At 46.0% G+C, this 26,112-nt stretch overlaps 3 protein-coding genes across 4 annotated transcripts; all 3 read left to right on the top strand.

Annotated features, from left to right (window-relative positions):
• Window positions 1-3,337, top strand: LOC136473568 (uncharacterized). Of its 2 annotated transcripts, none has more exons than XM_066471216.1 (4): window positions 1-235; window positions 1,408-1,565; window positions 2,007-2,103; window positions 2,946-3,337. In XM_066471216.1, the coding sequence occupies exons 2-4, from the start codon at window positions 1,467-1,469 to the stop codon at window positions 3,200-3,202; spliced, it is 453 nt and encodes a 150-aa protein (XP_066327313.1). In that variant the 5' UTR covers window positions 1-235; window positions 1,408-1,466; the 3' UTR covers window positions 3,203-3,337. The 2 variants fall into 2 exon arrangements, with proteins under 2 accessions (XP_066327313.1, XP_066327312.1); XM_066471215.1 differs by having other exon boundaries at window positions 1,349-1,565.
• A 12,292-nt stretch (window positions 3,338-15,629) lies between these two features.
• LOC136477303 (uncharacterized) lies at window positions 15,630-21,950 on the top strand. Its single transcript, XM_066475428.1, has 6 exons — window positions 15,630-16,014; window positions 16,131-16,281; window positions 16,777-17,037; window positions 20,272-20,353; window positions 20,794-20,987; window positions 21,394-21,950. The coding sequence occupies exons 1-6, from the start codon at window positions 15,794-15,796 to the stop codon at window positions 21,700-21,702; spliced, it is 1,218 nt and encodes a 405-aa protein (XP_066331525.1). The 5' UTR covers window positions 15,630-15,793; the 3' UTR covers window positions 21,703-21,950.
• Window positions 21,951-23,494: 1,544 nt separating this feature from the next.
• On the top strand, window positions 23,495-25,766 carry LOC136473567 (pentatricopeptide repeat-containing protein At3g12770-like). The gene has a single exon (XM_066471214.1). The coding sequence runs from the start codon at window positions 23,547-23,549 to the stop codon at window positions 25,353-25,355; it is 1,809 nt and encodes a 602-aa protein (XP_066327311.1). The 5' UTR covers window positions 23,495-23,546; the 3' UTR covers window positions 25,356-25,766.
• The last annotated feature ends 346 nt before the right edge of the window (window positions 25,767-26,112 follow it).

Here is a 26,112-nt window from a genome sequence, read left to right as displayed (position 1 = left end):
CAGCCCCATCCGGGCCAGCACACTGTGGCCGGCGGCCTGCGGCAGCCACCATCATCCGGCAGACCGGCACTGGTCTCAGCCGGCGGAGGGGCAACAGGAAGCACCGCAGCAGCCCGCTGCGGCCAGCTGGCACTATCAGCCCAGCACCCCACCCGGCACTGACTCGCCGCTCAGGGCTCAAGCTTGAAAGCCTGAGCTCTCCGCTGTTGTTGCTGTCTGTTGCACTTGACTCACTGTGAGTATTGATTAACGACTTGACAATATAATGAATCGACTATAGATCATGAATTTTGATTTTGCTACGAGTATATATCATAAGTGCGGGACTGATCCTGAATGCTGCTAATTTGTGGCTGTGAATCTAAATTATTGGAGATTGAACTTAATATATATATAGGCTCAACCTGATTTTTCAAACACCTACAAGATGTAACCCATGTTCTTCTCTTTGCATTACATTTTTATGTTGATAATTTGGATTTTCGAAAAGTATACTGGATTGGTCCAAGATTTAGTACCTTCATGCTTCATGAATGCCAAAGGATTTCCTATGTCAATAATAATTAAGAAAAATCAAAAGGTTATGTACTTTATATGTTACTACTACAACTTTTCATTATATATTTGTACTCATGTAACCCAGTACTGATGTTTTGTTAATCGTTAGATGACATGGACATAGAATTTCAGTACTTACATCTATGCAATATAGTTCAGCCCCTCTTGCTTGATTTCTCCATCCGCCACTGGGAGCTGTGCTGACCAGAAAAATACCTACCTTTTTCTTAACTGGTTTGGATTAAGTATGGAAGTAATGTATTTCTGTTATATACATGTATGCTATTGTCATGGCTCACAAGCTTAACGAGCTAGCTCAAGCTGGCAAACAAGCTGAGCCATGTAAGCATTTCTGGGGCCAAAGGTTTGCAGTAAATGCAATTGTCAATTTTGACAAAATCTTGGCAAAAAAATTGCCAATTTTTGTTTTGAATCAATGTTATAATTTCTTAGAGAACATGACAGACAGGAAAAAAAAAGCAGGGTGTTGGACTCCACACCTCCACACCTCAAATCTGGTGCCTTACTACTATTCATTTGTTTGTTTCTGTAACCCTTGTGGTTATGAAAGCTATTTAAGTCTCAAATTCGAATTAGTAATATACCAGTTGAAGTAAACTGCCTTTCCCTGCTTTTTTGCATAAGATTTGCTACCAGTGGTCCTAGCTACCAAGAAACTAGTACATAGTTGGAACAAACAGTTTGGGCTGTTCTTATATTGCATTTATCTTCTTTATAAGTTCGCCTAACATTGCAGCATTATCTAATTTCCCGTTTTCTTTACCTACAGTTTTGCAGCATAAGAAATATACCTACACACAGCTCACTGCATGTCAGGATTGATGGCAGATAGGGAGCATCGAACGGTGTTTGTTACCGTGGGGACTACATGTTTTGATGCTCTTGTCATGGCGGTAGATTCTCCAGAAGTGAAGAAGGCTTTATTGCAAAAAGGTTATAGTAATCTTGTTATTCAAATGGGCCGAGGAATATATGTTCCATCCAAGGTTAGTATGCTTATACCTCTAGTAAGTTATCAAACATTTAATTCCTTCCTAGTTTGAATTATGGCAATTCCTACTCTTTCTTATAGGAATCTTCATAACTGGTAATTTAAGTCACCCTAAATGAAAAGCCAACTGGAAACACACCACAGATTTTATGCAAATGGTTTTGTGCAAATATTGATTCATATGTTTAAAGAAAACAGGGTGTGTGTGAACTGATGTTTTCTGAGCAGCGGTTCTTACTTTATGTTTGAGAAAACAAACCTATAGTTGTTTCGCAGCCTTGTTCATTCCTTATTCATATGCCCAACTTGTTTCACCAGCTGCTTGCTTTAATCGAATTAACCTTGCTTTTCTTTTTGAAATATTCACGTAGTTCCCTAGTCCCTTGTTTCTAATTATATAGTGAAGCTAATAGTGTTTATCTATTTGGGACTACAGGTCTCAGGAGATGCTACCCTTCAAGTTGATCATTTCACATTTTCACCAAGCATTGCTGACAATATGGGAACAGCTTCTCTAGTTATCAGCCATGCAGGTAAGTATAGTGTTTGCAAATGGTGGTAAACAGAAAGATGTTGGAATATTTTCCATGATTTTTTTTTTTTTTTTTTTGCTAAATCTTGAAATTCTAGTTTGATGTGCGGGTGAATTTTCCAGTAATTTGTATTTAGACCATAAAATGTGGAGCAACATACTTCCTTTAGCTTGTTCTTCTCTTTCTATTTGAGAATGGTGAGCTAGGAAAATCTTCCAATACGCACCAGTTTATCATATGCTTTGGATCTGAGCTATTTCACCCTGCCCCACTTCCCTATTCATCTGATGAAGTGATTGAGATTTTACCATCCTTAATAGATGGGGAAAAAAAGCAGTAAATGATTAAGGACTACAACCTCTAGTGTTAAGAATCATGCCGCTACAATCAAGAAAGATTGCTGGTTACCCTAGAGGGCTTAGCATTTATAAAAGGGGGGCTTTATAAAAGCTACTCAAATCCAGGACAGTACAAGGCAATGTAAAAATTACCTTTGTTAATTGTGACTACAATTTGTTTTTAACTTTTTTTTCTGTTTGGAATTTGCTCCATCTTTTGTTACTATCAAAAGTTCTTCATTTGCATATCGCCGAATAATTTTCATAAGGACTATTCTGCAGCAATGTATCACAAGTTCCAGGTAGTATCAGTTTTTTTAACTTCGTGATGCTCAAAATGATCAAGTTGCCCTGTTGCAACTTGAGCAGTTGTGCATATCTGGTTCAAGAAGCCTTCAACTGCACTCGAAAGCCAGACCTTGGGATTGAATAAGTTTTTGTTTGAAATATCTTGTCTGTTTATATTATTTATTCTTTAGTTTCTCAAAGATTTAGCTCTGGCAGGTTCAGGAAGCATATTTGAAACGCTACGACTCGGCAAACCACTAATCGTTGTTGTAAATGAAGATTTGATGGACAATCACCAGAGTGAATTAGCAGAAGAATTGGCTGAAAGGAAGCATCTCTTCTGTGCACGCCCACAAACATTGGGAGAGACCATCCAGGCAATGGACCTAGAGACATTAGTTCCTTATGAGCCAGGGGATGCCAAACGAGTTGTCACCCTGATCAACAAATTTCTTTGCTTTCCCGTTGACTGACAAATAACTTTACCTCCATTAAGGCGTTGGTCCCCATATCTGTTCGATTAAAAATGGATTAACTGACATCATGATCACTGATGCTTTTATATTGTTATAGTGACAAGAAAATAGCAATACTGTCCTCTTTGCCATTGGGTCTAATTAGGAACACATGGTTCATGGCTTCTGTTGTTTCTCCGCCGTCGCCCCGGGCCCCGATTCCAAAGGGCTCCCACCCCAAGTATGTACTATAGGTATATCGTATATCGTATATGTATATGGTCTGTCAACGTCAAGGCCCAGCGAAGAGTAGCTGGCTTGCCCAAGGGCCAAGGCCTAGACTATCTCCAACGGCATGGGAGATGCATTTGATGATTTGGGTCATGCTGTGTTAAAAGGTCACGGACCTATATGTTGTTTTTTCCAACAGCGAACCCAAAAGTCACGGCAACAGCATTTTGGGTGGGTGTGTGTGTGTGTGGGGGGGGGGGGGGGGGGGGGGGGGGGGGGGGGGGGGGGGTGACCGGAGCCAGCTGCAGCATGCGGCGCGACGCAGATTTGCGTTCTCCATCGTGTCCCACGTCATTTTGGACCGTGTCTTCTTCCGATAAAGCGACGTGGAGTAGACATTTTGGGGTTTGGGTGCCACGATGCATCGGCGTCCACGTGAAGCCATCCCTAGCCGGCGAATCGCGACTCATTTCTTCCTCAACCTCAAGTCCTTGTGCGCGGTGGCGACGCAAGATGCAATCGTGCGGTGGGCTGGTGGCGACACGCGCGAGATGCAAATCTGGGATCACCAGAGGGCGGCGACGCAAGACGTGATCACCCGAGATGCGAGACGCAAGCTTCTGCATCTGCTCCGTATGAGTGTGAAGATGAAATTGCACTGCAGCAATGAACAAAACTAATGGATATGACAGCTAACTGACAGGAGAAAGTAATTTATTGGCTAATGGACAACTAAGTGGCCTGTTTGTTTGAACTTATCAGTCGGCTTATCAGTTAGAATTTACAGTATTTTTCTCTCACAGCAAAACAATATTTTTCTATGTGTTTGAATGACATACACAAAAATTCATTTTTCTAAATGTTTAGAGATGTAAATGAGCTTGCAGAACAAAAATGAGTAAATATGATTTTCCTCATATGCAAGGAAACCAAATTCTGGTAGCAACTGTATTAGTTCTATATGCGTATAGGACACAACAATTTAATTAGAATAAATATGTGAGTCCTTTGTTGGCCGGTGATGGAATTGACCGCTGTAGCACTTAAGCTTGCTGGATTCCTTGCTGGAGACAAAAGATGCTCGACAGTTTACCGAGGGGTATTCCACGATGGTAGATTTGTCGTAGAGGTGAGCGAGATCAGGAGCGAGATGGTAATACAAGCACCAAGACACAAGATTTAGACAGGTTCAGCCGTCGGTATGACGTGATACCTACATCATGTGTTCTGATGTATTGCATTGAGATGTATCATCGTGTCCACTAGGGGACCCTTGCCTCTCCTTATATACTCTGGAGGGGTAGAGTTACAAGGAAAGTAGCATATTTGGTACTATACAATATCTTGTGGTGCACGCCGAGCAGCGCCGTGCACGTTTTGATCTTATGGGCTGGGCCACCTCTGATGGTGCGACCCATGTCTTGTCTTGTGGATACTGGAGGCCATATCCCCATAGCTAGTCTCCGAGCCTAACAGTAGGTGACGTAGTCACGTGGTGCCAGGGTCAGAAAGTAGAAGACCAGCCAAGCAGGCAGCCAGTCCCCGGGCGTAGCCACGAGATGAGAAAAGCGCACATTCACTGCAAGGTGAAGTGTGCCCACTTAGTCTCCGAGTCTGCTGGAAGATGAAGAATGAATCTTGTAGCAGGGTCAAAGAAAAAGAAGTCTGAAAGCTTACCGACGTCGTCTGACATGCGCGTATCAAGACCACAGACGTGTTGCACAAGATCAGCACCCTGATCCGAACAGCATGGAGCAGCTTGATAGCACACCGATGAGACGTAGCAAGATCCAAGCACCGAGGAGTCCCCGATGTAGCTAGCGATGTCTGAGCACCGAGGAGCGAGGAGTCCCGACATTGCTGGCGATGTTCGAGCATCGAGGAGCGAGGAGTCTCCGGCGTCGCTGGCGACGATCGAGCATCGAGGAGCGAGGAGTCCCCGGCGCCGCTGGCGACGACCGAGCACCGAGGAGCGAGGAGTCCCCGACGTCGCTGCCGACGTTCGAGCACCGAGGAGCGAGGAGTCCCCGGCGTCGCTGGCGATGTCCGAGCATCGAGCAGTGAGGAGTCCCCGGTGTCGCTGGCGATGTCCGAGCACCGAGGAGCGAGGAGTCCCTAGCGTCGCTGGTGATGACCGAGCACCGAAGAGCGAGGAGTCCTCGGCGCCCCTGGCGATGACCAAGCACCGAGTAGCGAGGAGTCCCCGGCGTCGCTAGCGATGATCGAGCACCTTGGAGCGAGGAGTCCTCAGCGTCGCTGGCGATGTCCGAGCACCGAGGAGCGAGGAGTCCTCGACGTCGCTGGCGATGACCGAGCACCGAGGAGCGAGAAGTCCCCGGCGTCGCTGGCGATGACCGAGCACCGAGGAGTGAGGAGTCCTCGGCGTCGCTGGCGATGTCCGAGTACCGAGGAGTGAGGAGTCTCTAGCGTCGCTGGTGATGTCCGAGCACCAAGGAGGGAGGAGTCCTCGACGTCGCTGGCGATGTCCGAGCACCGAGGAGGGAGGAGACCCCGGCGTCACTGGCGATGACTGAGCACCGAGGACCGAGGAGTCCCCGGCGTCGCTGACGACGACCGAGCACCGAGGAGCGAGGAGTCCCTGACGTCGCTGGCAACGTCCGAGCACCGAGGAGCGAGGAGTCCCGACGTTGCTTGCGATGTCCGAGCACCGAGGAGATAGGAGTCCCCGGCGTCGCTGGCGATATCCGAGCATCGAGGAGCGAGGAGTCCCCGATGTCGCGGGCGATATCCGAGCACCGAAGAGCGAGGAGTCCCCGGCGTCACTGGCGATGTCCGAGCACCAAGGAGCGAGGAGTCCCCAGCGTCGCTGGCGATGACCGAGCACTGAGGAGCGAGGAGTCCCCAGCATCGCTGGCGATGTCCAAGCATCGAGGAGCGAGGAGTCCCCGGCGTCGCTGGCGACGACTGAGCACCGAGGAACAAGGAGTCCCCAGCGTCACTGGCGACGACCGAGCACCAAGGAACGAGGAGTCCCTGGCGTCGCTGGCGATGTCCGAGCACCGAGGAGCGAGGAGTCCCGACATCGCTAGCAATGTTCGCAAGGTGAAGTGTGTCCACTTAGTCTTCGAGCATAAAGAATCCGAGTGCCAAGGAGTAACCGACGTATCTAGCGATGAAGCACGAGCGACGAACAGTCTGGTCAACTAATTGGCGGTGAAGTGAGCATTGAGCAGAAGCGACCGGCGAATAGTCTGATCAACTGGTCGGCGACGAAGTCGATGATCCTCGCGGTCCGACCAGTTGATCGGTGATGAAGTCCGAGCACCAGGTGATCCGATCACCAAGACAATGATCCTGCAATACAAATATGTAGAACGGGTAGTACATGGTGTACAAATATATGAACTCCGGAGAATAATCAGCAATGGCGATGAAATAGCGTAAGTAGCTCGGCGATTAGTTTGTTTGAAGACGTATTTAATATAAATTGCCTGAATAGTTAGTGTGTAGCTGAGTCTCCAGCCCTAGCTACTCTGTTAACCATAACGCAGAGCGCGGAGCTCGTGCATGTGTAGGAGGAACAGGCGTCGCTAAGGAGTCGCTGTCGACCACCCATAACGCAGAGGGCAGACGCTCGTGCACGTGTAGGGAGGAGCCGGAGACAGGGCCATCTCTGGAGGCGTCCGAGCATCAATAGGATTGTTCGAGGGTTCAGAAAATCGTTTGGAGAGCAAACATGGAGAAAAACAGCTCGGAGAAACATCATGGCGATTAACGAAGATTGGAGAATATTTAGAAAAAATATTAAAGCGTGACTTAGCTTTAGACAAAACGACGGGTCGGCGGTGTATGGCGCTATCTGGTCGGTGAGAGGATGGACGTCTTCAACCTGGTTGATGAATTTGCCCCTTAGGGCATCTTGGAAGGTGGCGGCGACGTTGGTAAACCCGAAAGGTTGGGCCGTAACCCCTGGAGTTTCCCGAGCAGCCTCTAATAGATCTGATCGATGGATACGATCAGATCGTCGTTTTTTATCTGCCTCCTCTGGTAGCGAGGAAGCAGGCGGTGAGTTGTTGATGAAGGTGACCTCGGAGGCGGTTCCGAGATTGGATCTGCAGTTGCGGGGGCTGATGTAGCCAGCGATGAATCATCGTCGTGGACCGGTATGGATCTCCACGAGATTGATGACGAGAACGCGTTGTTGATTTGAGGTTCATCTGTGATGAGGACATCACTACTTCATCACATACAAGCCAAGTAGAGGAGGAGATCCAGCATGGGCGTCCAATTCATCTTTTTCATGCTGGAAGCCCAGTCCAACTCAAGTTCGAGTCCGGTTCGGGCTCTAGGACTAGTCTACCTTAAACTGGTCACTCAGGATACATCTGGACTCTGTTTTCAACGATCCATATATGGTTGAAAAGCTAATTTGATAAGGAAGCCCATCTAAGTGGTTTCACATCAAAATACCTTTAGAATCAATGGGAATTATTGAAACAAGTCAGTGTCCAGAATTTGCCAAGGTACTGCGACACCGTCTTTTGGTCCGTTGGACTGTGTATCGTATTTGGGCCCATTAGGGGACGCGTCTAGGGGGGTGACGCCCAAGACTCTATAAATAGCAGTCGTCGCTCTCCTTAGGGTTTGGGTTTTATTTAGTTCTTAATTTTCTCGTGAAACAGACATCGTTTTGCTGCAACTGTCGCCGCCAAGGCCACTTGCTGTGAACCAGGGCCCCAGTTCTTGATCTTGTTCGCCTGTGGCGTTTAGTCCTTTCGAATAAAGACTTGAACTCCTTCTTGATTTTATAAGCCTCATATTTATTTGCAATTTCATATTACGTTCATCATGTTCTTACTTGTGTTCTTGATTCGCTTGTAGGAAAGCCTTCTTGGCGAGGTCAATCGCGTTCGCGTGGTTGATAACTAATGGAGCAGTGGTGTAACAGTTGTGGGGGGTCCGAATCAATCTTGGTTCGAAGCCTAGATCGTGAACGTTGAGTCTCCATCAATCGACGCTATCATACCTTTCGGAAGATCAGGCCTAGTCTATATCAAGTGGTATTAGAGACCTTGTTGCCCGTTAGGTATAACTTTGTTTTCCCCTTTAGATTATTAATATTTTTGCATTACCTACAGTCCACAAAAAGCCAAAAAAATATACATCGTCACATATTCCCTGTCCTATAGCCTCATTGTGCCGTGCAAGTTTGTCTCTGATTTGCGTTGTTGAATTTGTGCCCTAGGTCAAGTTCTTGTTGCTGGTTTTAGATCGTTTTTAAGTCCAGTTTGTGTTTTTCCCTTTGTTTTTCATTATAATCCGTGAACACCTTCAAGTATTGCTGTGATTACTTTGTATTCATCAAACCCTAGTCCACGCTATCTTATTTGTTACACTTGTCTTCACTGTTTTCATCAAATCCTTGCTGCCGTGATCAATTTTGCGCATATTGTTCTCATTTTATTCTCTAATTCGGAGTCCGTTCTTAAAACTGGTCTAGTTTTCGCATACGAACTCGGATTTCGATGTTCCATATATCAAAATCGATCAGAAAAAAATTTTGGATCCGTCCATCCCTAGCTATGCCGGGGTTAGAGATTTTTATTTTGGTCAAAAAGTGGTCATAAGATTCTCTTTTTGTGGTTACAAGGTCTTTGTCGATTTTGAGCACGTCTTCTGGAAATTTCATAGGCCACATCTTTCACTTGTTTAAGCTCATATTTTCTGTGGTTACTTCTTTTGTGCTCCTAAGTGAAGAAAAAATATCAAAAAAATAAAAAGAAAAAGTCAAAGAATCCCAAAAAATAACGACAGCCTAAAAATAGAGAAAAAAAAGAGAAGCAAAAGTAGAACAATATCTAGAGGAATACATAGAGAGCGCCATTTGAGCTGTGTTTGTGTGTGCTGATTTCTACCTTGTTCCTAATCATATTCTTGCTGTTCACATCACTTGATACATCTGGTACTTGGAACGTGAGTAGGCCAGCAACTAAGACAAGTACTTGGGATACTTATTCAGCTTTGTTATTCAGTTGCGAATTTTGTTATTCCTTGCTACTATATTGTGCCTGTCCAAGCTCCACTTTCTTCTAACCAAGTACAGGTTCGCCTTGCAACTGTTACACTCAAGCTACAACGATATCACAATCAGCGACCGATTGCACCGCCTGTTGCTTTGGTAAGAACACTTGTAAGACCGTGGTAAAACGTTTGAGAGTTGAGTGCCTTATTTTTCCTTATCCACAACCTAAGTAGTTGGTAGGGATAATACTATTTGTGTTGTCTTTTTCTTTCTACTAACCATGTCAGGAAAAGCCGAAGACAGCGGCAAAGGAAACGAGGATGCACCTATAGATTTCAATGACTGTGTTTCTAAGAATAAGTTTCATGCCGTTCTTGATGACAAGTTCAATGAGATCCTTCAACAAATCACCAATTTGGCCAAGAGGATTGAAGATGTTGAACAACGACAACCTGAACCATGTCCTAAAGAAGAAGATGATGATCTCTCTAAGGAGGATGATGCCGACGCGGAGGCTGAAGCCGAAGCTCAACGACGTGCTGAGGATACACATAACCGTAATCGGTTGAACTTTAACCGACGCGGTATGGGAGGTAACAACTAAGGTAATAATGATCCTTTCTCTAAAACTAAGTTTAAGATACCTCTTTTTTCTGGTTTTGCTGATCCTAAAGTATATTTAGATTGGGAGATGGCTGTAGATCAAAAATTTAGCTCCCATCAAGTACCTGAAGAATATAGAGTTAGACTTGCTACTAGTGAGTTTACTAGTTTTGCTCTTTTCTGGTGGAATGATATTTGCAATAATGCTAATGCTAATGCTCAAATACCTCAAACCTGGAATGTACTTAAACGACAAATAAAATCAAGATTTGTTCCTCCATACTATCAGCATGATCTACGATTAAAACTGCAACTTTTAAATCAAGGTAGTAAAACTGTTGAGAAATATTATCAGGAGCTTTTAATTGGTCTAGTATGTAGTAACATACAAGAGGATGATATGGATAAGTGTTCTAGATTTTTTGGAGGTTTACGTCGTAAAATACAGGATGTTCTTGACTATAAAGAATGGACTAGATTTTCCCAATTATATCATTATGCTATTAAAGCTAAAAGGGAAGTACAGGGACAACAACCTAGGCGATCCACGACTCCATCAGCGACTCCATCCATTCCTTCACGTCCAATCGAGGTGAGTAAATTTTCTAATGTGCAGACACCACCAGCGCCTGTAAAGAAGAATTCTCCTATCACACCTTCTTCCAGTGGATCTGCTACACCTTCCTCTAGCAGCTCTTCTAAAGTTGTGTGTCACCGCTGCAAGGGCATGGGCATATTGCTAAAGAATGCCCCAGCAAACGCACATATATTGCTACTGATGATGGTGGGTATGCTAGTGCTAGTGATGAAGAGAATGAATTTGCACTTGCAACTGATCTTTATGCAGATAAATTTATGGATAGTGCTGAAGATCCTGATGAGGTAATTGATAGTGTGGCATGCACTGCAGACTACAAATCAATCCTTGTTCAGCGTGTTTTGAGTACATAAGTTGAGCCAGTAGACAAGCTACAACGCCATAATTTGTTTCAAATGTTCTTCATTGTCAATAATTTCTGTGTTTGTGCTATAATTGATGGAGGAAGCAGCAATAACTTGGTAAGTTCTGAGCTTGTCAAGACTCTTGGTTTATCTACACATGCTCTTCCACATTCATACCATGTTCAGTGGTTCAACAATAGTGGCAAGGCAAAGGTAACACAATCTGCTCGTGTGCAATTTTCTATCGGGTCATATTATGATTATGCTGATTTTGATGTCGTGCCTATGCAAGCTTGTTCACTTTTGTTAGACCACCCTTGGCAATATAATAATAATGTTGTACATCATGGTAGGCAAAATAGATATACTTTTATGTTTAAAGGAAAGACCATTGCTTTACTTCCATTACCACCTGCTGAAATTGTGCAATATGAAAAGGAACTTATTGAAAAGAAAAAGAAAGGCCATGATAAAGACTTTAGCAAACCAACAAATGAACCATCAAGTAACATGAAAGAAGTTTTATTTGCTCTTAAATCTATTCTTATTGATCATGATGAACCATGTTATGCTCTAACTTGTACATCGCTGGCGACGACCGAGCACCGAGGAACGAGGAGTCCCCGGCGTCGCTGGCGATGTCCGAGCACTAAGGAGCGAGGAGTCCCGACGTCGCTAGCGATGTCCGCAAGGTGAAGTGTGTCCACTTAGTCTTCGAGCACAAAGAACCCGAGCGTCGAGGAGTAACCGACGTATCTGGCAATGAAGCACGAGCGACGAACAGTCTGGTCAACTGATCGGTGGTGAAGTGAGCATTGAGCAGAAGCGACCGGCAAATAGTCCGATCAACTGGTCGGCAACGAAGTTGATGATCCTAGCGGTCCGACCAGTTGATCGGTGATCAAGTCCGAGCATCAGGTGATCCGATCACCTAGACAATGATCCTGCAATACAAATATATAGAACGAGTAGTACATGGTGTACAAATATATGAACTCCGGAGAAAAATTAGCAATGGCGATGAAATAGCGTAAGTAGCTCGGCGATTAGTTGGTTTGAAGATGTATTTAATATAAATTGCCCGAACAGTTAGTGTGTAGCTGAGTCTCCAACCATAGCTACTCTGTTAACCATAACGCGGAGCGCGGAGCCCGTGCACATGTAGGAGGAACAGGCGTCGCTAAGGAGTCGCTGTCGACCACCCATAACGCAGAGGGCAGACGCTCGTGCACGTGTAGGGAGGAGCTGGAGATAGGGTCGTCTCTAGAGGCGTCCAAGCATCAATAGGACTGTTCGGGGGTTCAGAAAATCGTTTGGAGAGCAAACATGGAGAAAAACAGCTCGGAGAAACATCATGGCGATTAACGAAGATTGGAGAATATTTAGAAAAATATTAAAGCGTGACTTAGCTTTAGACAGAACGACTGGTCGGCGGTGTATGGCGCTATCTGTTCGGCGAGAGGATGGACGTCTTCAACCTGGTTGATGAATTTGCCCCTTAGGGCATCTTGGAACGTGGCGGCGACATTGGTAAACCCGAAAGGTTGGGCCGTAACCCCTGGAGTTTCCCGAGCAGCCTCCAATAGATCTAATCGATGGATACGATCAAATCGTCGTTGTTGATCTACCTCCTCTGGTAGCGAGGAAGCGGGCGACGAGTTGTTGATGAAGACGACCTCGGAGGCGGTTCCGAGATTGGATCTACAGTCCGGGGGCTAATGTAGCCAGCGATGAATCATCGTCGTGGACCGGCATGGATCTCCACGAGATTGATGACAAGAACGTATTTTTGATTTGAGGCCCATTTGTGATGAGGACATCACTACTTCATCGCATACAAGCTAAGTAGAGGAGGAGGCCCAGCATGGGCGTCCAATTCATCTTTTTCATGCTGGAAGCCCAGTCCAACTCAAGTTCGAGTCCGGTTCGGGCTCTAGGACCAGTCTGTCTTAAACTGGTCATCCAGGACGCATCTAGACTTCGTTTTCGACGATCCATATATGATTGGAAAGCTAATTTGATAAGGAAGCCAATCCAAGTGGTTTCACGTCAAAAGACCTTCGAAATCAACGGGAATCGTCGAAACAAGTCAGCGTCCAGAATCTGCCAGAGTGCTGCGACACCGTCTTTTGGTCCGTTGGACCGTGTATCGTGTTTGGGCCCATTAGGGGACGCGTCCAGGGGGATGACACCCAAGACTCTATAAATAGCAGCCGTCGCTCTCCTTAGGGTTTGGGTTTTGTTTAGTTCTTGATTTTCTCGTGAAACAGACATCGTTTTGCTGCAACTGTCGCCGCCAAGACCGCTTGCTGTGAACCAGGGCCCCAGTTCTTGATCTTGTTCGCTTGTGGCGATTAGTCCTTTCGAATAAAGACTTGAACTCCTTCTTGATTTCATAAGCCTCATATTTATTTGCAATTTCAGATTGCGTTCATCCTGTTTTTGCTTGTGTTCTCGATTCGCTTGCAGGAAAGTCTTTTCGGCGAGGTCAATCGCGTTCGCGTGGTTGATAACCAATGGAGCAGTGGTGTAACAGTTGCGGGGGGTCCGAATCAATCTTGTTCTGAAGCCTAGATCGTGAACGTCGAGTCTCCACCAATCGACGCTATCATACCTTTCGGAAGATTGGGCCTAGTCTACATCAATCTGGCTCGCCATGGATCAAGCGCGCACCACTATCTGGCGCGCCAACTATCGACAAAAGATGCTCGGCAGTCCACCGATGGGTATCCCACGATGATACATTTATCGTAGAGGTGAGCGAGATGGTAATACAAGCACCAAGACACAAGATTTAGACAGGTTCGGCCATCAGTATGACATGATACCTACATCATGTATTCTGATGTATTGCATTGAGATGTATCGATCGGTCCACTAGGGGACCCCTGCCTCTCCTTATATACTCTGGAGGGGTAGGGTTTCAAAGAAAATAGTCTATTTGGTACTATACAATATCTTGCGGTGCACGCCGAGCAGCGCCATGCACGCACTGATTTTGTGGGCTAGGCCACCTCTGATGGTGCGACTCATGTCTTGTCTTGTGGATACCGGGGATCATACCTCCACACTTGCTGGCCAGCTCATGCTGGCTTCAAGGTAGAGTAGCAGTAGCTTGAAAGTAATTTAATATATATGATTGTTTTTTATAAATATTGTTTTTTATATAAAATTAAGTGTTTGTCATTAACATTTCATACATATTTAGAGCCTATTTAGCCCACGCCTATGCGCCCGAGCCGCAGCAGGGCGGCACCAAAAGTGCGGCGTATGATTTCGTCGCCGAACTTTTGGAAAGTTGAGACGCAACACGTTGCAAATACGGACACGAACCAAACGCACGCTAAAACTATGACCGGAAGGTGCAGTGCAGTGCGCAAACACGTCCTTACATTCAGTATTGTGACTACCATATACGTAGAAGGGCCTCTGGTGTTTGGTTTCGCCCCGGGCCCCGAAAAACTCAGGACCGGCCCTGGTCATGCCCTATAACAATAGAACATAATAATGTTCTTGCGTGAACAATGCATAAATTGTGACCTGTTTCGTGATCGCTATTGATGAACAGTGAAGACATTGTGAATTTCTGATGCCTAGCGAAAGCATTATGATTCTTGTGTTTTCCAGCGCTGAACTATGTAAAGTTTGGTACTTGGGCATTTTGTGGACTGGGCGAATTCTAATGTATACCTAAAGAACCAATTAAAATCGTATTCTCCCTCGTCTACGATGACAATCGACCAAAAGGTTTCCTTTTTTTTTTTAAGAAGTTGTCAGGCTGGGGTGGCAGGCGTTCTCTTCAGGAGTTGGGAGTTGGTCTGCTGGGATGCGACGTTTTTTTTGCAATGTTTAGTGGAGTCGTCTTTGTTTCTGAACGCGTTTCTTTGTAAGCCGGTACCCGCGGTAAACTCTGTTAAGCTTTCAATATATCTTTGTTCGGCTTACATCATATCCAGCTTGTTTGATTTTTTTTTTGTCAGAACAATATTTTTCTCTCACAATAATTCAGCCAGAACAGTATTTTTCAGCTAAAATTTAGCCAGCCGAACGGAGCCTAAGCTGGACTTCAAGCCTTTGGTCTTCTTTCAATCGACCAAAAGCCCGCTAAACGCCCTGTGGCTGCGGTGGCCTCGATTCTTCCAGGTTCCTCTCCTATCCACTACGAGAATGAACTAGGACCTCGATTCTTCGTAACGCGGTTCGCCCACCGCACCGTGTGGTCTTGTTCCAAACAGGGCCAAAGACAGTGGTGGACCTTGCTTGGGCTTTCTTCGTGATGTTTACATCTGTCCCAGATTAGAGGACGTTGTAAAAGTTGTCACAGAGACCAATGCCCAAGAAGACCCTAACACTCCTACACAGGAATCTCGCAAGTGATGGTGAAATGCTGCATAATAGAGTTCGGAAGCAACACTTCGCCTGGGAAATACTTTTCTATTCAATTCTCCACACTGTAGAGGCCATCAATACACTGTTTTTGTGCTTTTTAATCCATCTTACGATAGGATATGACGGTTTGATGGTAAATTGGCTATGATTAGACTGATATGTTGAACTATAACGTCAAGTATTGTGAGACAATTATTTTGGGACAGATGGGGGCAGCACGAGGCGGCAGTCTTAAACCTCTGCTTTGCATTTCTTTTCCTAATTTTCGCCGATCAACCTTTTTCTGGGTTTCTCCCCCATCACGGAAAGCACAAAGCCGCGGCCACACCCCAACAAGACAAGAGCCAACGAACCCGGAGCTGGACGGGTGAGCGAGCGGCTCTTGCGGAGAGCGAGCAGCACGGCGCTACAGAGAGAGACGCGGTCACGCGGACCGGGTCGCCGTGACGACGAGACGCGCCATGGCACCGCCGCCGCTGCTCGGCAGCACCGACCTCTGGCGGCCCGTTGCCGCCGCCCGCGGGGGAGGCTGGGCCACGGCCGCCGCGCTCCTCCTCCTCCTCGCCTCTCACCTCGCCGTCCTCCTCGTCCGCCGCCGCCTCCGCGGCGGAGGCCGAATCGCGCAACCGGAGGCCGCCGTGGCGCCCGCGCCTGCCTCCACGCCCCCCGGTTCTGCCTCAGGGTTGGTCCCCCGTACTGCCTTCGCGGCCGTGGGTTTTCTGATCGAAAAATGCGTGTGAACTGGGCGCGGTTGACTGATTTCTGATTGTGCTGTGTCTTCCCTTTGGTTTGTGACAGGATAGAGGGACTAGTGACGGAGGGCGATCTGAGGCAGCTGGTGGACAGTCTGGGCTTGGGCGCGCGCGAGCCAGAGAGGCAGGGCTGGGAGCACGTCATCTCCAAGAGCAACGACGACGTCTCCTACAAGGCCTGGTGCGACAAGCCCGCGGTATGGCTACCTTCATCTCCCTCTCGTCTCAGTATACTCTGCGAAAGCTCGTGTCCGAGCAATTAGATAACCCCAGTTGGATCATGAGATTCTGGTTTGGTGCGCTCCATATACTGGAACTGTTTTGACTTGTCAATTTAGGCGTGGAAATTGACCCTTATGATATTGTTTGCAATTCCTCGGAGTTCAGAACTGTTGCAATCGTAATTGGTAATCATGTGCTTTTGTCTGCTCAAATTTACTAGAGGTCATAGATTGTTTCTGGATTCTTAGTGCCACGATTAAATGTTTGTTGTTGTTGCTGTGCTCTTACTATATCTCTATGACCGGTTGGCAAGAGTATGCCAGGATTACATGCTTGTTGTTGTTGTGCTCTTATGATATTTCTATGACATCCGGTCTCTTGCTTTATCAATCCTTTTGCCACTCAATGTCAATGACAAATAATTCATACAGTCATGCATCTCATTTTGGATGATACTTTTATTCTTGCAGGCTGGCCCTCCTAAATATCTGAGTATTACAACATACGAGAGATGCTCGACTGAGCAGTTGAGGGACTTCTACATGGATAACGAGTACAGAATGGAGTGGGATAACACTGTCACAAAACATGAGCAGCTGCAGTATGATGAGAACAGTGGAGTGGAGGTAGGGCGAACAATTAAGAAGTTTCCACTTCTGACACCAAGAGAGTACATATTGGCATGGCGAGTCTGGGAAGCAAATGACAAGTCTTTCTATTGCTTTATCAAGGTTACCCCTCCTTCCTTCATTTAACTTTACATACTATGTGCATCAGAGGTATCATATCTTTTCACCAGAAAGAAATCCATATACAGCTTCCTCAAATGTTTGGCATATTTTCATGTGCAACTTCCATGGCCATACCATCAGCTGTTTCAAATGTTCTCCAAGTGAAAAAGAAAAAGAAAAAAAAAATCTTATGTCAGTCATGAGGTCATAACAGTTTTGGAGCTGATGCAGAATGAAGTGAATGAAACCATAACTGTTGTGTTGGACTGCAATCTATAATCTTCATAGCTACTGCCAAAAGACTTTTCAACTGATGTACATCCTTTTTTCCCTCATTTTGAGCATAACATTACTGGAAATGAGCTAAGCTGGCAGTTATGGTTTGCGGGGAGCTACATCCGCCATTCTTCTCTTCTTTCGGGCCGGCTCATCTTTCGCCGCCCTTTTCCCCCGAACTTTCTCCGATACCAGGGGGAACTCTCCTTTTGACCAGCACCTTCGCCTCCGGATTCGGACGAGGTGCTGACGGCACCATCCTCCGGATGAGTGGTCGGCCTGGCGTCCACTGCTTTTGGCCAATCGCTCCTCGGCACGCCCGAGAAGTACGCCGCCCGTTCCTGCCAATGGATCTTACTACAAACAAATCAGTCCACTGCTCGGCGCCGGCACGGAAAAAAAAGCACCAGGAACAACAGTCGAGATTTTTACCTGAGGAGGTGGGTTCGTGCAGTTTTAGGGTTTCGGCTGCCCCGGCACGGTGTACGACACGTTTGGGGTAAATAGTTCAGCGGCCCGGTGCAGCATGGCCTCCTTCGTCAGTTTTCTCCGTCCTCTCCCGGGTGCCGTCAGTGTCTCCTTTGAACTCAAAGCCCGGATGAACCCTTTCCTTGCAGGGCTGGATGCGGCACAGTATGAAGTTAACCGCCACCACCACTCCACTTGCCTTCATGCCCCTCATTAGCTCGAGGAGCTCTTTCACCTGTTCCATATCAGCACTGGTCGGTTTCTCTGACCAGCTCCTTTGATTCTCCGGAATCTGGTCGACATCGCATCGGACGGCAGAATCAGTTTGCTTCATATAGAACCATCTAGCATTCCAGCCCTTCAGCGAGGTATTCAGCGGCACAGGAATGTATTCGCTCGTCATCCCGTCGCGGAGTTGTAGATACACACCGCTGACAACTTTGGAACCGCCACCTCCTTTCTTCTTCAACCAGAAAAAGTGTCGGAAGAGATTGAAATGGGGAAGAACACCAAGATACACCTCGCAGAAGTGGATAAACACAGAAATGTGTAAAATAGTGTTCGGATGAAGATTACACAAGCTCACTCCCCAATACTCCAACAGATCCCGCAAGAAAGGATGTACAGTAAGCCCTAATCCACGCCAGAAATAATCTTCGAATACAACGATTTCGTCGGTGTGTGGCATTGGATAGGGCTTACCATCGGCCGGACGCCATCCGGCGATGACACGGTCAGGAAGAATGCTCGTCTCCACCATCTCGTTGAGCTCCGTCTCCCCCATGTTCGGCGCCATCCCTCAGATCTGAAGTACGTGTGAATGCGATTGGGGGATCACGAGGGCAAGGAGGAAGACGAAGTGGCAAAGGTGGGAGTGCGGAGTGCGGTGACGCAATTATAAAGACACCCAACCTACTTTTCGCATTCAAGGGTTTTTGGAAAACCACACCATGCTGATTTGCGCCCTTCCAAATTCCCCAAAGCGGCGTGGTGGGCCGTTATATGGGCTTCCGCGCAATTGCGGCCCATATCGCCCATTTTTCAACGCAACTTGAGACTGCATATCGAATATTCGCCGACCACTCCGCAATACCATCAAGGCTCAGTAATTTCTACTGTACAGCCATTACTCCGGCTTTTTCTCCATGATTTGAGTAATCGGCATTTCCTAATTTATCCGAGATTTTCACTTGTGGCTCGGGGACTACGTCATCATTATGATTCGGTTTCTCACCATACTAGGGACTTTTTTCGGTTACTGTTGTTTCTGACCCTGGCACCACGTGACCACGTCACCTACTGTCAGGCTCGGGGACTAAGTGGGCACACTTCACCTTGCGGTGAATGTGCACTTTTCATTTCAGGGCTTAGCCCGTGGACTGGTTGCCTGCTCGGCTGGTCTTCTGTCTTTCTTCTACTTTTTTGGATCCTGCCACCACGTGACCACGTCACCTACTGTTAGGCTCGGGGGCTAAGTGGGCACACTTCACCTTGTGGTGAGTGTGTTTTCTTTAATCTGGAAGACTGTTAGGCTCGGGGGCTAAGTGGGCACACTTCACCTTGTGGTGAGTGTGTTTTCTTTAATCTGGAAGACTGTGCCTCTTGAAATTGAAGAAGATTATCTCCCTTTCTCGTAGTCGGACTCTAAGTGGGCACACTTGGTCCACTGCGAGAAATTTTTTGATTTTGAACTTGAGCTTCTTACATCCTTCTGACAAGTCTTACTTGGGAAAGCCCGTGCTCGGCCGGACAGTTAAGCTGGTCGGTTACGGTTCACAACTGCTTGGCAACTCATTAGGATGGTCGGACCATGAGTCTGACTGCTCGGCTTTGTTTACACCTGCTCGGATAAGCTCAAGACGACGTTGCACAACGGATACAAGGCGCTCGGGGACTAGCTGTAGGGGGTACGACCTCGGATACCCACGGCAGACTATATGGGCTGTGCCGCCAGGGGTGGTCCAGCCCACAAGACGAAGCCTTGCGGAGCACGGCGTTGCTCGGCGCGCCCCGCAAGACACCGGGAAGATATCCTGAAGATACGGCGTAATCTGTTAGGATATGCTACGATCCCATGATTTCTGTAACCAGTTATTACTTACCGGTTATCTCCTAAATCTAACCGACTTATAACCCTACCCCCGGCTATATAAGGCGGGTAGGGGACCCCCTCAAAACAAACGCAATATCATACGATAGCCAATACAAATCAACAGACCACAGGAGTAGGGTATTACGTCGTGTAGACGGTCCGAACCTGTCTAATTCTTGTGTCTCTGTTGCCTTCTTGTTCTTGATTACGCGCACCACTACCGATCAATCTATCTTCGTGGGATACCTCTCGGAGGACTGCCGACGATATTCTGTCGACAGTTATCCTATATGTGTTGTACATGGCGATGCTGATGGTGACATCTGATTTTCATTTGCACTCTAGACCAACTTTGTGTTTTTTTTTATTTTCCTTGCGTAAATTGTTAATCCTGACAGGAATGTGAACACCCTCTTGCGGCACGGCAGAGAAAGTTTGTTAGAGTGCGACTTCTAAGATCAGGATGGTGTATTAGGAAAAGTAAGTGATCTATAAATTTTTGTGTAAGTCCTTTCATTTTTGGTATTTTACTGAGCCTAATATTGTCTTTGTTTCATCTTGGGTATTGAGCTTTTTAAGAAAAAAACAGGAAGTGTCGGGCAGACTCAAATTTGATGATGTAGTTGCTTGCTATCACATTATTTGTGTTATGAATTAAAATACTAGTCTCTTCTATTTCCACCTGATGAGACATCCTGTTTTTGTTGTCAGTGTAAATTGTTCCTTAGTTATTTCTCTATGTGAGCTTGATGTTATTACCTTCTTATGTCTTGTGCCACTTTGGTGCAAATTTAGACTTTGAACTGGCATTTGAGTCTTGCTTTTATTTTATTGGATGAAATATTATCATAATTAAGTCTTTCATGTGTAAAACCTTTGGGATACATATGTTTACATTCTTTTCATTTCTATATATACAGTCCCAGGCAGGGATGCATGCCAAATCACAGTGCTGCATCATGAGGACAATGGAATGAACATAGAGATGGCAAAGCTAGCCTTTTCCAAGGGCATCTGGAGCTACATATGTAAAATGAACAATGCTCTACGTCGGTATCCTCAGCATCGCAGTCCATCACTGTCGATTCTGACCATGCAGAAACTTATGAATAAGGTGATGGTTTAGTATATTTAAATTTGCTGTCAGTAGTTTTTCCTCTGTAAACCTTCTGAAGCGTATTATGGAATATGTAGTTTTTTCTGTCATGTGCACATCTGAGCCTGTTCGTTTGGTCGTAAACGATCGTAAATTTTTAACCAGAACAGTATTTTTCTCTCACACCAAGCCAGCCAGCAGTAATAATCCATACGATCGTATCAGCACCAGCCGAACAGGCTGTTAGGAGGCAAACGTTTTATTTAATTATTATGTTTCTCTAATACGTTTGCAGGACAATGTAAATCACTGAAGCTGATTTTAAAAGTTTTGAATCAAGGAACCACATAACTTGAGTAGACTGTTATACTATCTTGACCTGCTCGTTCACGATCTGACAAATCTAAGCCTGTTTGCATATCAGTTTCCCCAGGAATTGGAGGCCGCAGATGCAAGCCTTTCTGCTTCCCAGAATACTGCAGCATCGGTCGTTCCTTCAACACCGACGGCCAGGACATCACCATGCAAGCTTCCGGGGAAGAAGCCGTCTCGCCAAATGATTGCGAGCGGGCTTCTGCTGGTTGGAAGCATCGTTTGTCTATCTCGAGGCCGATCCAACCTCGGGGCGCAGCTCGCGATGGCCTTCTTCTTGAAAAAGGCCTTCAAGCAAGAGAGGGAATCAGGCTCATCCACGTCAAGGGCGAAACCAGACGTGACTAGATGCAGGCGGTAGCCGTACTGGTTTGACCGTTTGAGCCGTGCAATATTTTTTAACCTTTCTCTAATTCCAGAACACGTGACTACGCTCTGGCTGAGTGGATACAACTGTAAAGAGTTTTCCGGAACTAATTTTGTAAATATTCGTTTTCAAATAACTAGATGAGTGCACACCGTGAACTTTTTCATCTGAGTCCACATGGATATCAGAATATGTTTTCAAGTATACTTACTAGACAAGTTAGTTCTTGTTTACACGTTAGAGCATCTTCGAAAGTCTTTCTAAAGTTTATTCTCTACATTATATTTGGAGAGCTATTTTCATAAAAATTGTTTTCTATATTTTTTTACTTTCTAACAGTTTTTCTACATTTTATGTGCACTCTAGAGAGATATTCTCGCTTTTTATTTTTGATTAGCGAGCCATCCAAATCACCAAATTCTTGAAAGGCTGTTTGGAATGGAAGAGTGTCCAAACCACCAAATTCTTGAAGTGCTGTTTGGAAAGGAGTAGAAAACAGAGGAAGGCAACAAAACACAGAAAAAGGATATGAATGAGGTGTGAAGGATTTGCGAACATTTTGTGATGACGCTTCTTTGCCAAAAGGCCTTGCACAACAAGATTAATCCATGAGCAAAGTATTTATGATTTGGTCAATGAAAAATCTAGGGATAAATCAATCAACTGAAACATATTCAAAACACTAATGTCAATATTCACGAGGCATTGATCTTCAAAGTTCAAAGGCCCTGTTTGGTATAACATATCTGGGAAACGCTTCTCAGATAAGCTGCACAAATAGAGTAAATGCGGCGGTCAAAATAAGCGGGTTTGATTTAACTTCTGCTTTTTAGTAAAATAGGAGCTATGGGAATAAGCGTGGTCGGAATAAACTACTGAAAAGCGTGGCGTTTGGCTGTTGATTTCAGCTTATTTTGATCATAAGCAGCTTATAAGCTGTACCAAACAGGCCCAAAACACTAAAATCTCACAGCAGGAAATGCACATTGAGTCGTGACATATCCTCCTTGCTCCCCTTACACACGAAAGTGTCATGAGATGCTTAAAAAGGAGGATTGCAGAAAGGAACTAAATTGTTGGAGTGTCTGGCCGTCACTCCCGAACTATCCGTGGTAACAGTTCGGACCTGAAAAAACTACAAATTTAACTCTATCTATCCTCTAAGATAAACTTTGTAGGTTTATAAGGAATGCACACATGTGGTTGAAAGTGACGGGGATATTTCTTTCAAATTTCATCCTCAACCTTTCCGGTTGCTTTTTTCAACTTGATGCTCCGTTCGCTGGTCTGAAATTTGACTAAAACTGGCTGAAAAACACTGTTTTGGCTGAATTATTGTGAGAGAAAAACACTGTTCCGGCTGAAAAAACAAGCCGAATATAGGGTAAGTCGAACATGGCTGATGTTTGATCCATTGTACTCCCTCCATTGCAAAATAAATGCGCATCTCACTTATTGAGGAGTCAAACTCTTTTTAAGTTTGACTAAGTATAGAAAAAATAATATCAATATTTATATTTTTAAATAAGCTTATTGTCAAAGTATATTTCATAGTTAATCTAATGATACTCATTACATATCATGAATATTAGTACACTTTTATATATATTTAGTTAAATTTTGAAAAGTTTGACCACTACTTATTTTAAGACGGAGGGACTATATTTAACCATTTTTTATGCCTTTATTTTTATTTTCTTCTCGAGAATTCTAAATGTGCAATAGAATGTTCTTCCTATATTTTTCGTATCCCGGGTTCTAAGGAGGGATGCTTTGGGGATTAGCATTGTAGGCAAGGCGACTCTCACGCATGGTCTTCGCTCTCCCTTCCTCTCGGCATGAGTGATACCTCCCCTGCGGCCGTCGCCCTGAACCACTGGAATCGCCTGATCCAGCTCGCCGCCGCGTCGGGCTCTTACGCCCACTGCCTCCGCCTCTACGCGGGACCGCTCCTCGCCGCGGGCCTCCGCGGTGACGCCTCCACCTTCCCATCCCTCGCCAAATCCTGCGCCGCGCTGCGCCTGCCCGGGCTTGGCCGCGCCATCCACGCCCTCGCATTCCTCGCGGGCGCTGCCGTCTCTCGCGACGCCTTCGTGCGCACCTCTCTGGTGGACATGTACGCGAAGTGCGGCAGCCTCCCCGACGCGCACCGCCTGTTCGATGATACGCCGTGCTCGAGCCGGACGCTGGTCGCCTGGAACTGCATGATCTCGGCCTACGGACGGAGCTCTCAGGTCGAGGAGGCCGTCGAGGTGTTCAACGCTATGCGGCGCGCGGAGGTCAGGCCCAGCGGGAGCACGCTCGTCAGCCTTCTGTCCGGGTGTGCGGACTCGGTGTCCGCGAGGAACCTTGGGGTGTGCGTCTATGGACACACCATCAAATCGGGGCTTGACGCGGATTTACTTGTGTCGAACTCGGTGCTCACCATGCTTGTCCGTGCTGGCCAGCTGGACTCTGCAAGGTTGCTGTTCGATCGTGTGGAGAACAAGTCTGTGGTTACTTGGAGCGCCATGGCATCAGCTTATTTGCAGACAGGGGACTGGATGGAAGTGTTTGAACTGTTCAGCAGCATGCGAGAGACAGAGCAACCTATGGATTCAGTTGTGCTTGCCAATCTAATCACGGCTGCTATGCTGTTTGGAAACTTGTTGGTGGCTAAAGGCGTGCATGCCCTTGTTATCAAGGCTGGTTTTGATTGTCAGGAGGATCTGGCAGCATCCTTGGTAAACTTGTATTCCAAGTGTGGGAATCTTTTGGCAGCTAGAAAGGTATTTGATTCACTTCAATGGAAGAATGTAATCATGTGGACTTCGATGTTGAATGGATATGTTGAATGTGGTTGTCCGGATGAGGCTTTGGCAACATTTGATGCCATGTTGTGTGCGAAGGTAGAGCCAAATAAAGCAACTGTTTTAGTGGTTCTTTCAGCGTGCGCTAATTTGGGATCCGCTAATGTTGGCCAAAAGGTTGAGGAGCATGTGAAAGCAATGGGACTGCAGTCAGACCTGCAAGTTTCTACCGGACTGATAGACATGTACTGCAAGTGTGGGAGCATCCAGCGTGCTAGAAAAATATTTGACAATATTTCTAATAGGGACTTAGCTATCTGGAGTGCCATGATCAATGGATATGCTTGCAATGGAGAAGGCAGTGAGGCTGTTGTCCTTTTCAATGAGATGCAAAGCAAAGGTGTTCGACCTGATGCCATTGTCTTCACTCATATTCTAACAGCATGCAACCACTCTGGTTCAGTAGATGAAGGTCTGCACTGCTTTCACAGCATGGCTGCAGAATATGGTATCAAACCATCTATCGAACATTATATGTGCATGATTGATTTGCTTTGTAAAGCTGGCCATCTCAGTAGTGCTATAAAGTTCTTTAGTGAGATGCCAGTTCAGTTGCGAAACCAGGTTTTGGCTCCTCTAATTAGTGCACACGGAGTTCATGGCGCTGATTCATCGATAGAGTTCTTATCAGAGGGAGTACTGAACCTGGACTCCCAAGATTCTGGTCATTGTGTCCTAATTTCTAATATGCTTAGTTGTTTAGGGCAGTGGAAGAAGGCCAGAAGTTACAGGACGCTAATAAGCAAGCTAGGATTAGTCAAGAAACCTGGATGGAGTTACATCGAGTCGGGTGGCTAGCTGCTCTATGTTTGTAGAAAACCCAAATCCCCATTCTGCTGAATCATACAAGATGGCATGAGTTCTTTCAAGCGCTTTTGGACCAGGCTCAGTTCAGTTAAGGTGGAAGAATCAATTCTTCTTATTAGCTGAAGTTCAATCTGTATTTTGTGTAAAAAAAGTTCAATCTGTATTTCTGACATGGATGCTTACAAGATACATTCAATGAGATTTAGTATGATGCTGGAGTTTGCATTGATTCGGTGTGACAAAATGCAAAGACAGCAAGAACACCCAATCAGGAGACTAGTCCGTATTGAGTTGAGGCTTAATGAGGATAAGCTAAGGACCTTCCGGATGTTAGTTGCTATTGGCTAACTGAAACAAACAGGGAATTCCTGAGCATGATTCCAAGCCTTTGCATATTTGAGTCCCAGGAATCAAAACTATTAAGTGCATTCTCATTTTCAACTAATTTTATATTTATACAAAGCATTACAATTTATTTTATTACACTAGATGGCGTTTGGACCAGATGGCGTCGGACCTGCCGAAGATCATGATGCACTCCTCAGGTTCGGGGAATCCGTCTCCGTCCTTGCCTGCCGCGCCTCCCCTCTTGGCTGTCGGCTCCTTGTCGTCTCCCTCCTTTGGCCCACCGGCCTGTCGGAGGAAACGTTTGAGGAGCTCGCACTCCTTTGTAGAGGTGTTTGACGGGGTAAGCGTGATTGGGGCACGGACCATCCATGAGTTTGTTGAAGTGGTCAGGCAGTCCCTG

This window comes from Miscanthus floridulus, chromosome 8, assembly GCF_019320115.1.
Source record: "Miscanthus floridulus cultivar M001 chromosome 8, ASM1932011v1, whole genome shotgun sequence".
NCBI classification, from domain to species: domain Eukaryota; kingdom Viridiplantae; phylum Streptophyta; class Magnoliopsida; order Poales; family Poaceae; genus Miscanthus; species Miscanthus floridulus.
Note: the sequence above shows the minus strand (reverse complement) of the source record. Positions and strands in the feature narration are given on the sequence as shown.

What these genes read in the sequence shown, in the direction of transcription:
- LOC136473568 (XM_066471215.1), top strand. Translation starts at nt 1,389, where the DNA reads ATGTCAGGATTGATGGCAGATAGGGAGCATCGAACGGTGTTTGTTACC. An exon ending in GAATATATGTTCCATCCAAG is followed by an intron (nt 1,566 to 2,006) that starts GTTAGTATGCTT and finishes TTGGGACTACAG; the next exon opens with GTCTCAGGAGATGCTACCCT. An exon ending in TCTAGTTATCAGCCATGCAG is followed by an intron (nt 2,104 to 2,945) that starts GTAAGTATAGTG and finishes TAGCTCTGGCAG; the next exon opens with GTTCAGGAAGCATATTTGAA.
- LOC136477303 (XM_066475428.1), top strand. Translation starts at nt 15,794, where the DNA reads ATGGCACCGCCGCCGCTGCTCGGCAGCACCGACCTCTGGCGGCCCGTT. An exon ending in CCTGGTGCGACAAGCCCGCG is followed by an intron (nt 16,282 to 16,776) that starts GTATGGCTACCT and finishes TTATTCTTGCAG; the next exon opens with GCTGGCCCTCCTAAATATCT. An exon ending in TGCAGAAACTTATGAATAAG is followed by an intron (nt 20,988 to 21,393) that starts GTGATGGTTTAG and finishes TTTGCATATCAG; the next exon opens with TTTCCCCAGGAATTGGAGGC.
- LOC136473567 (XM_066471214.1), top strand. Translation starts at nt 23,547, where the DNA reads ATGAGTGATACCTCCCCTGCGGCCGTCGCCCTGAACCACTGGAATCGC.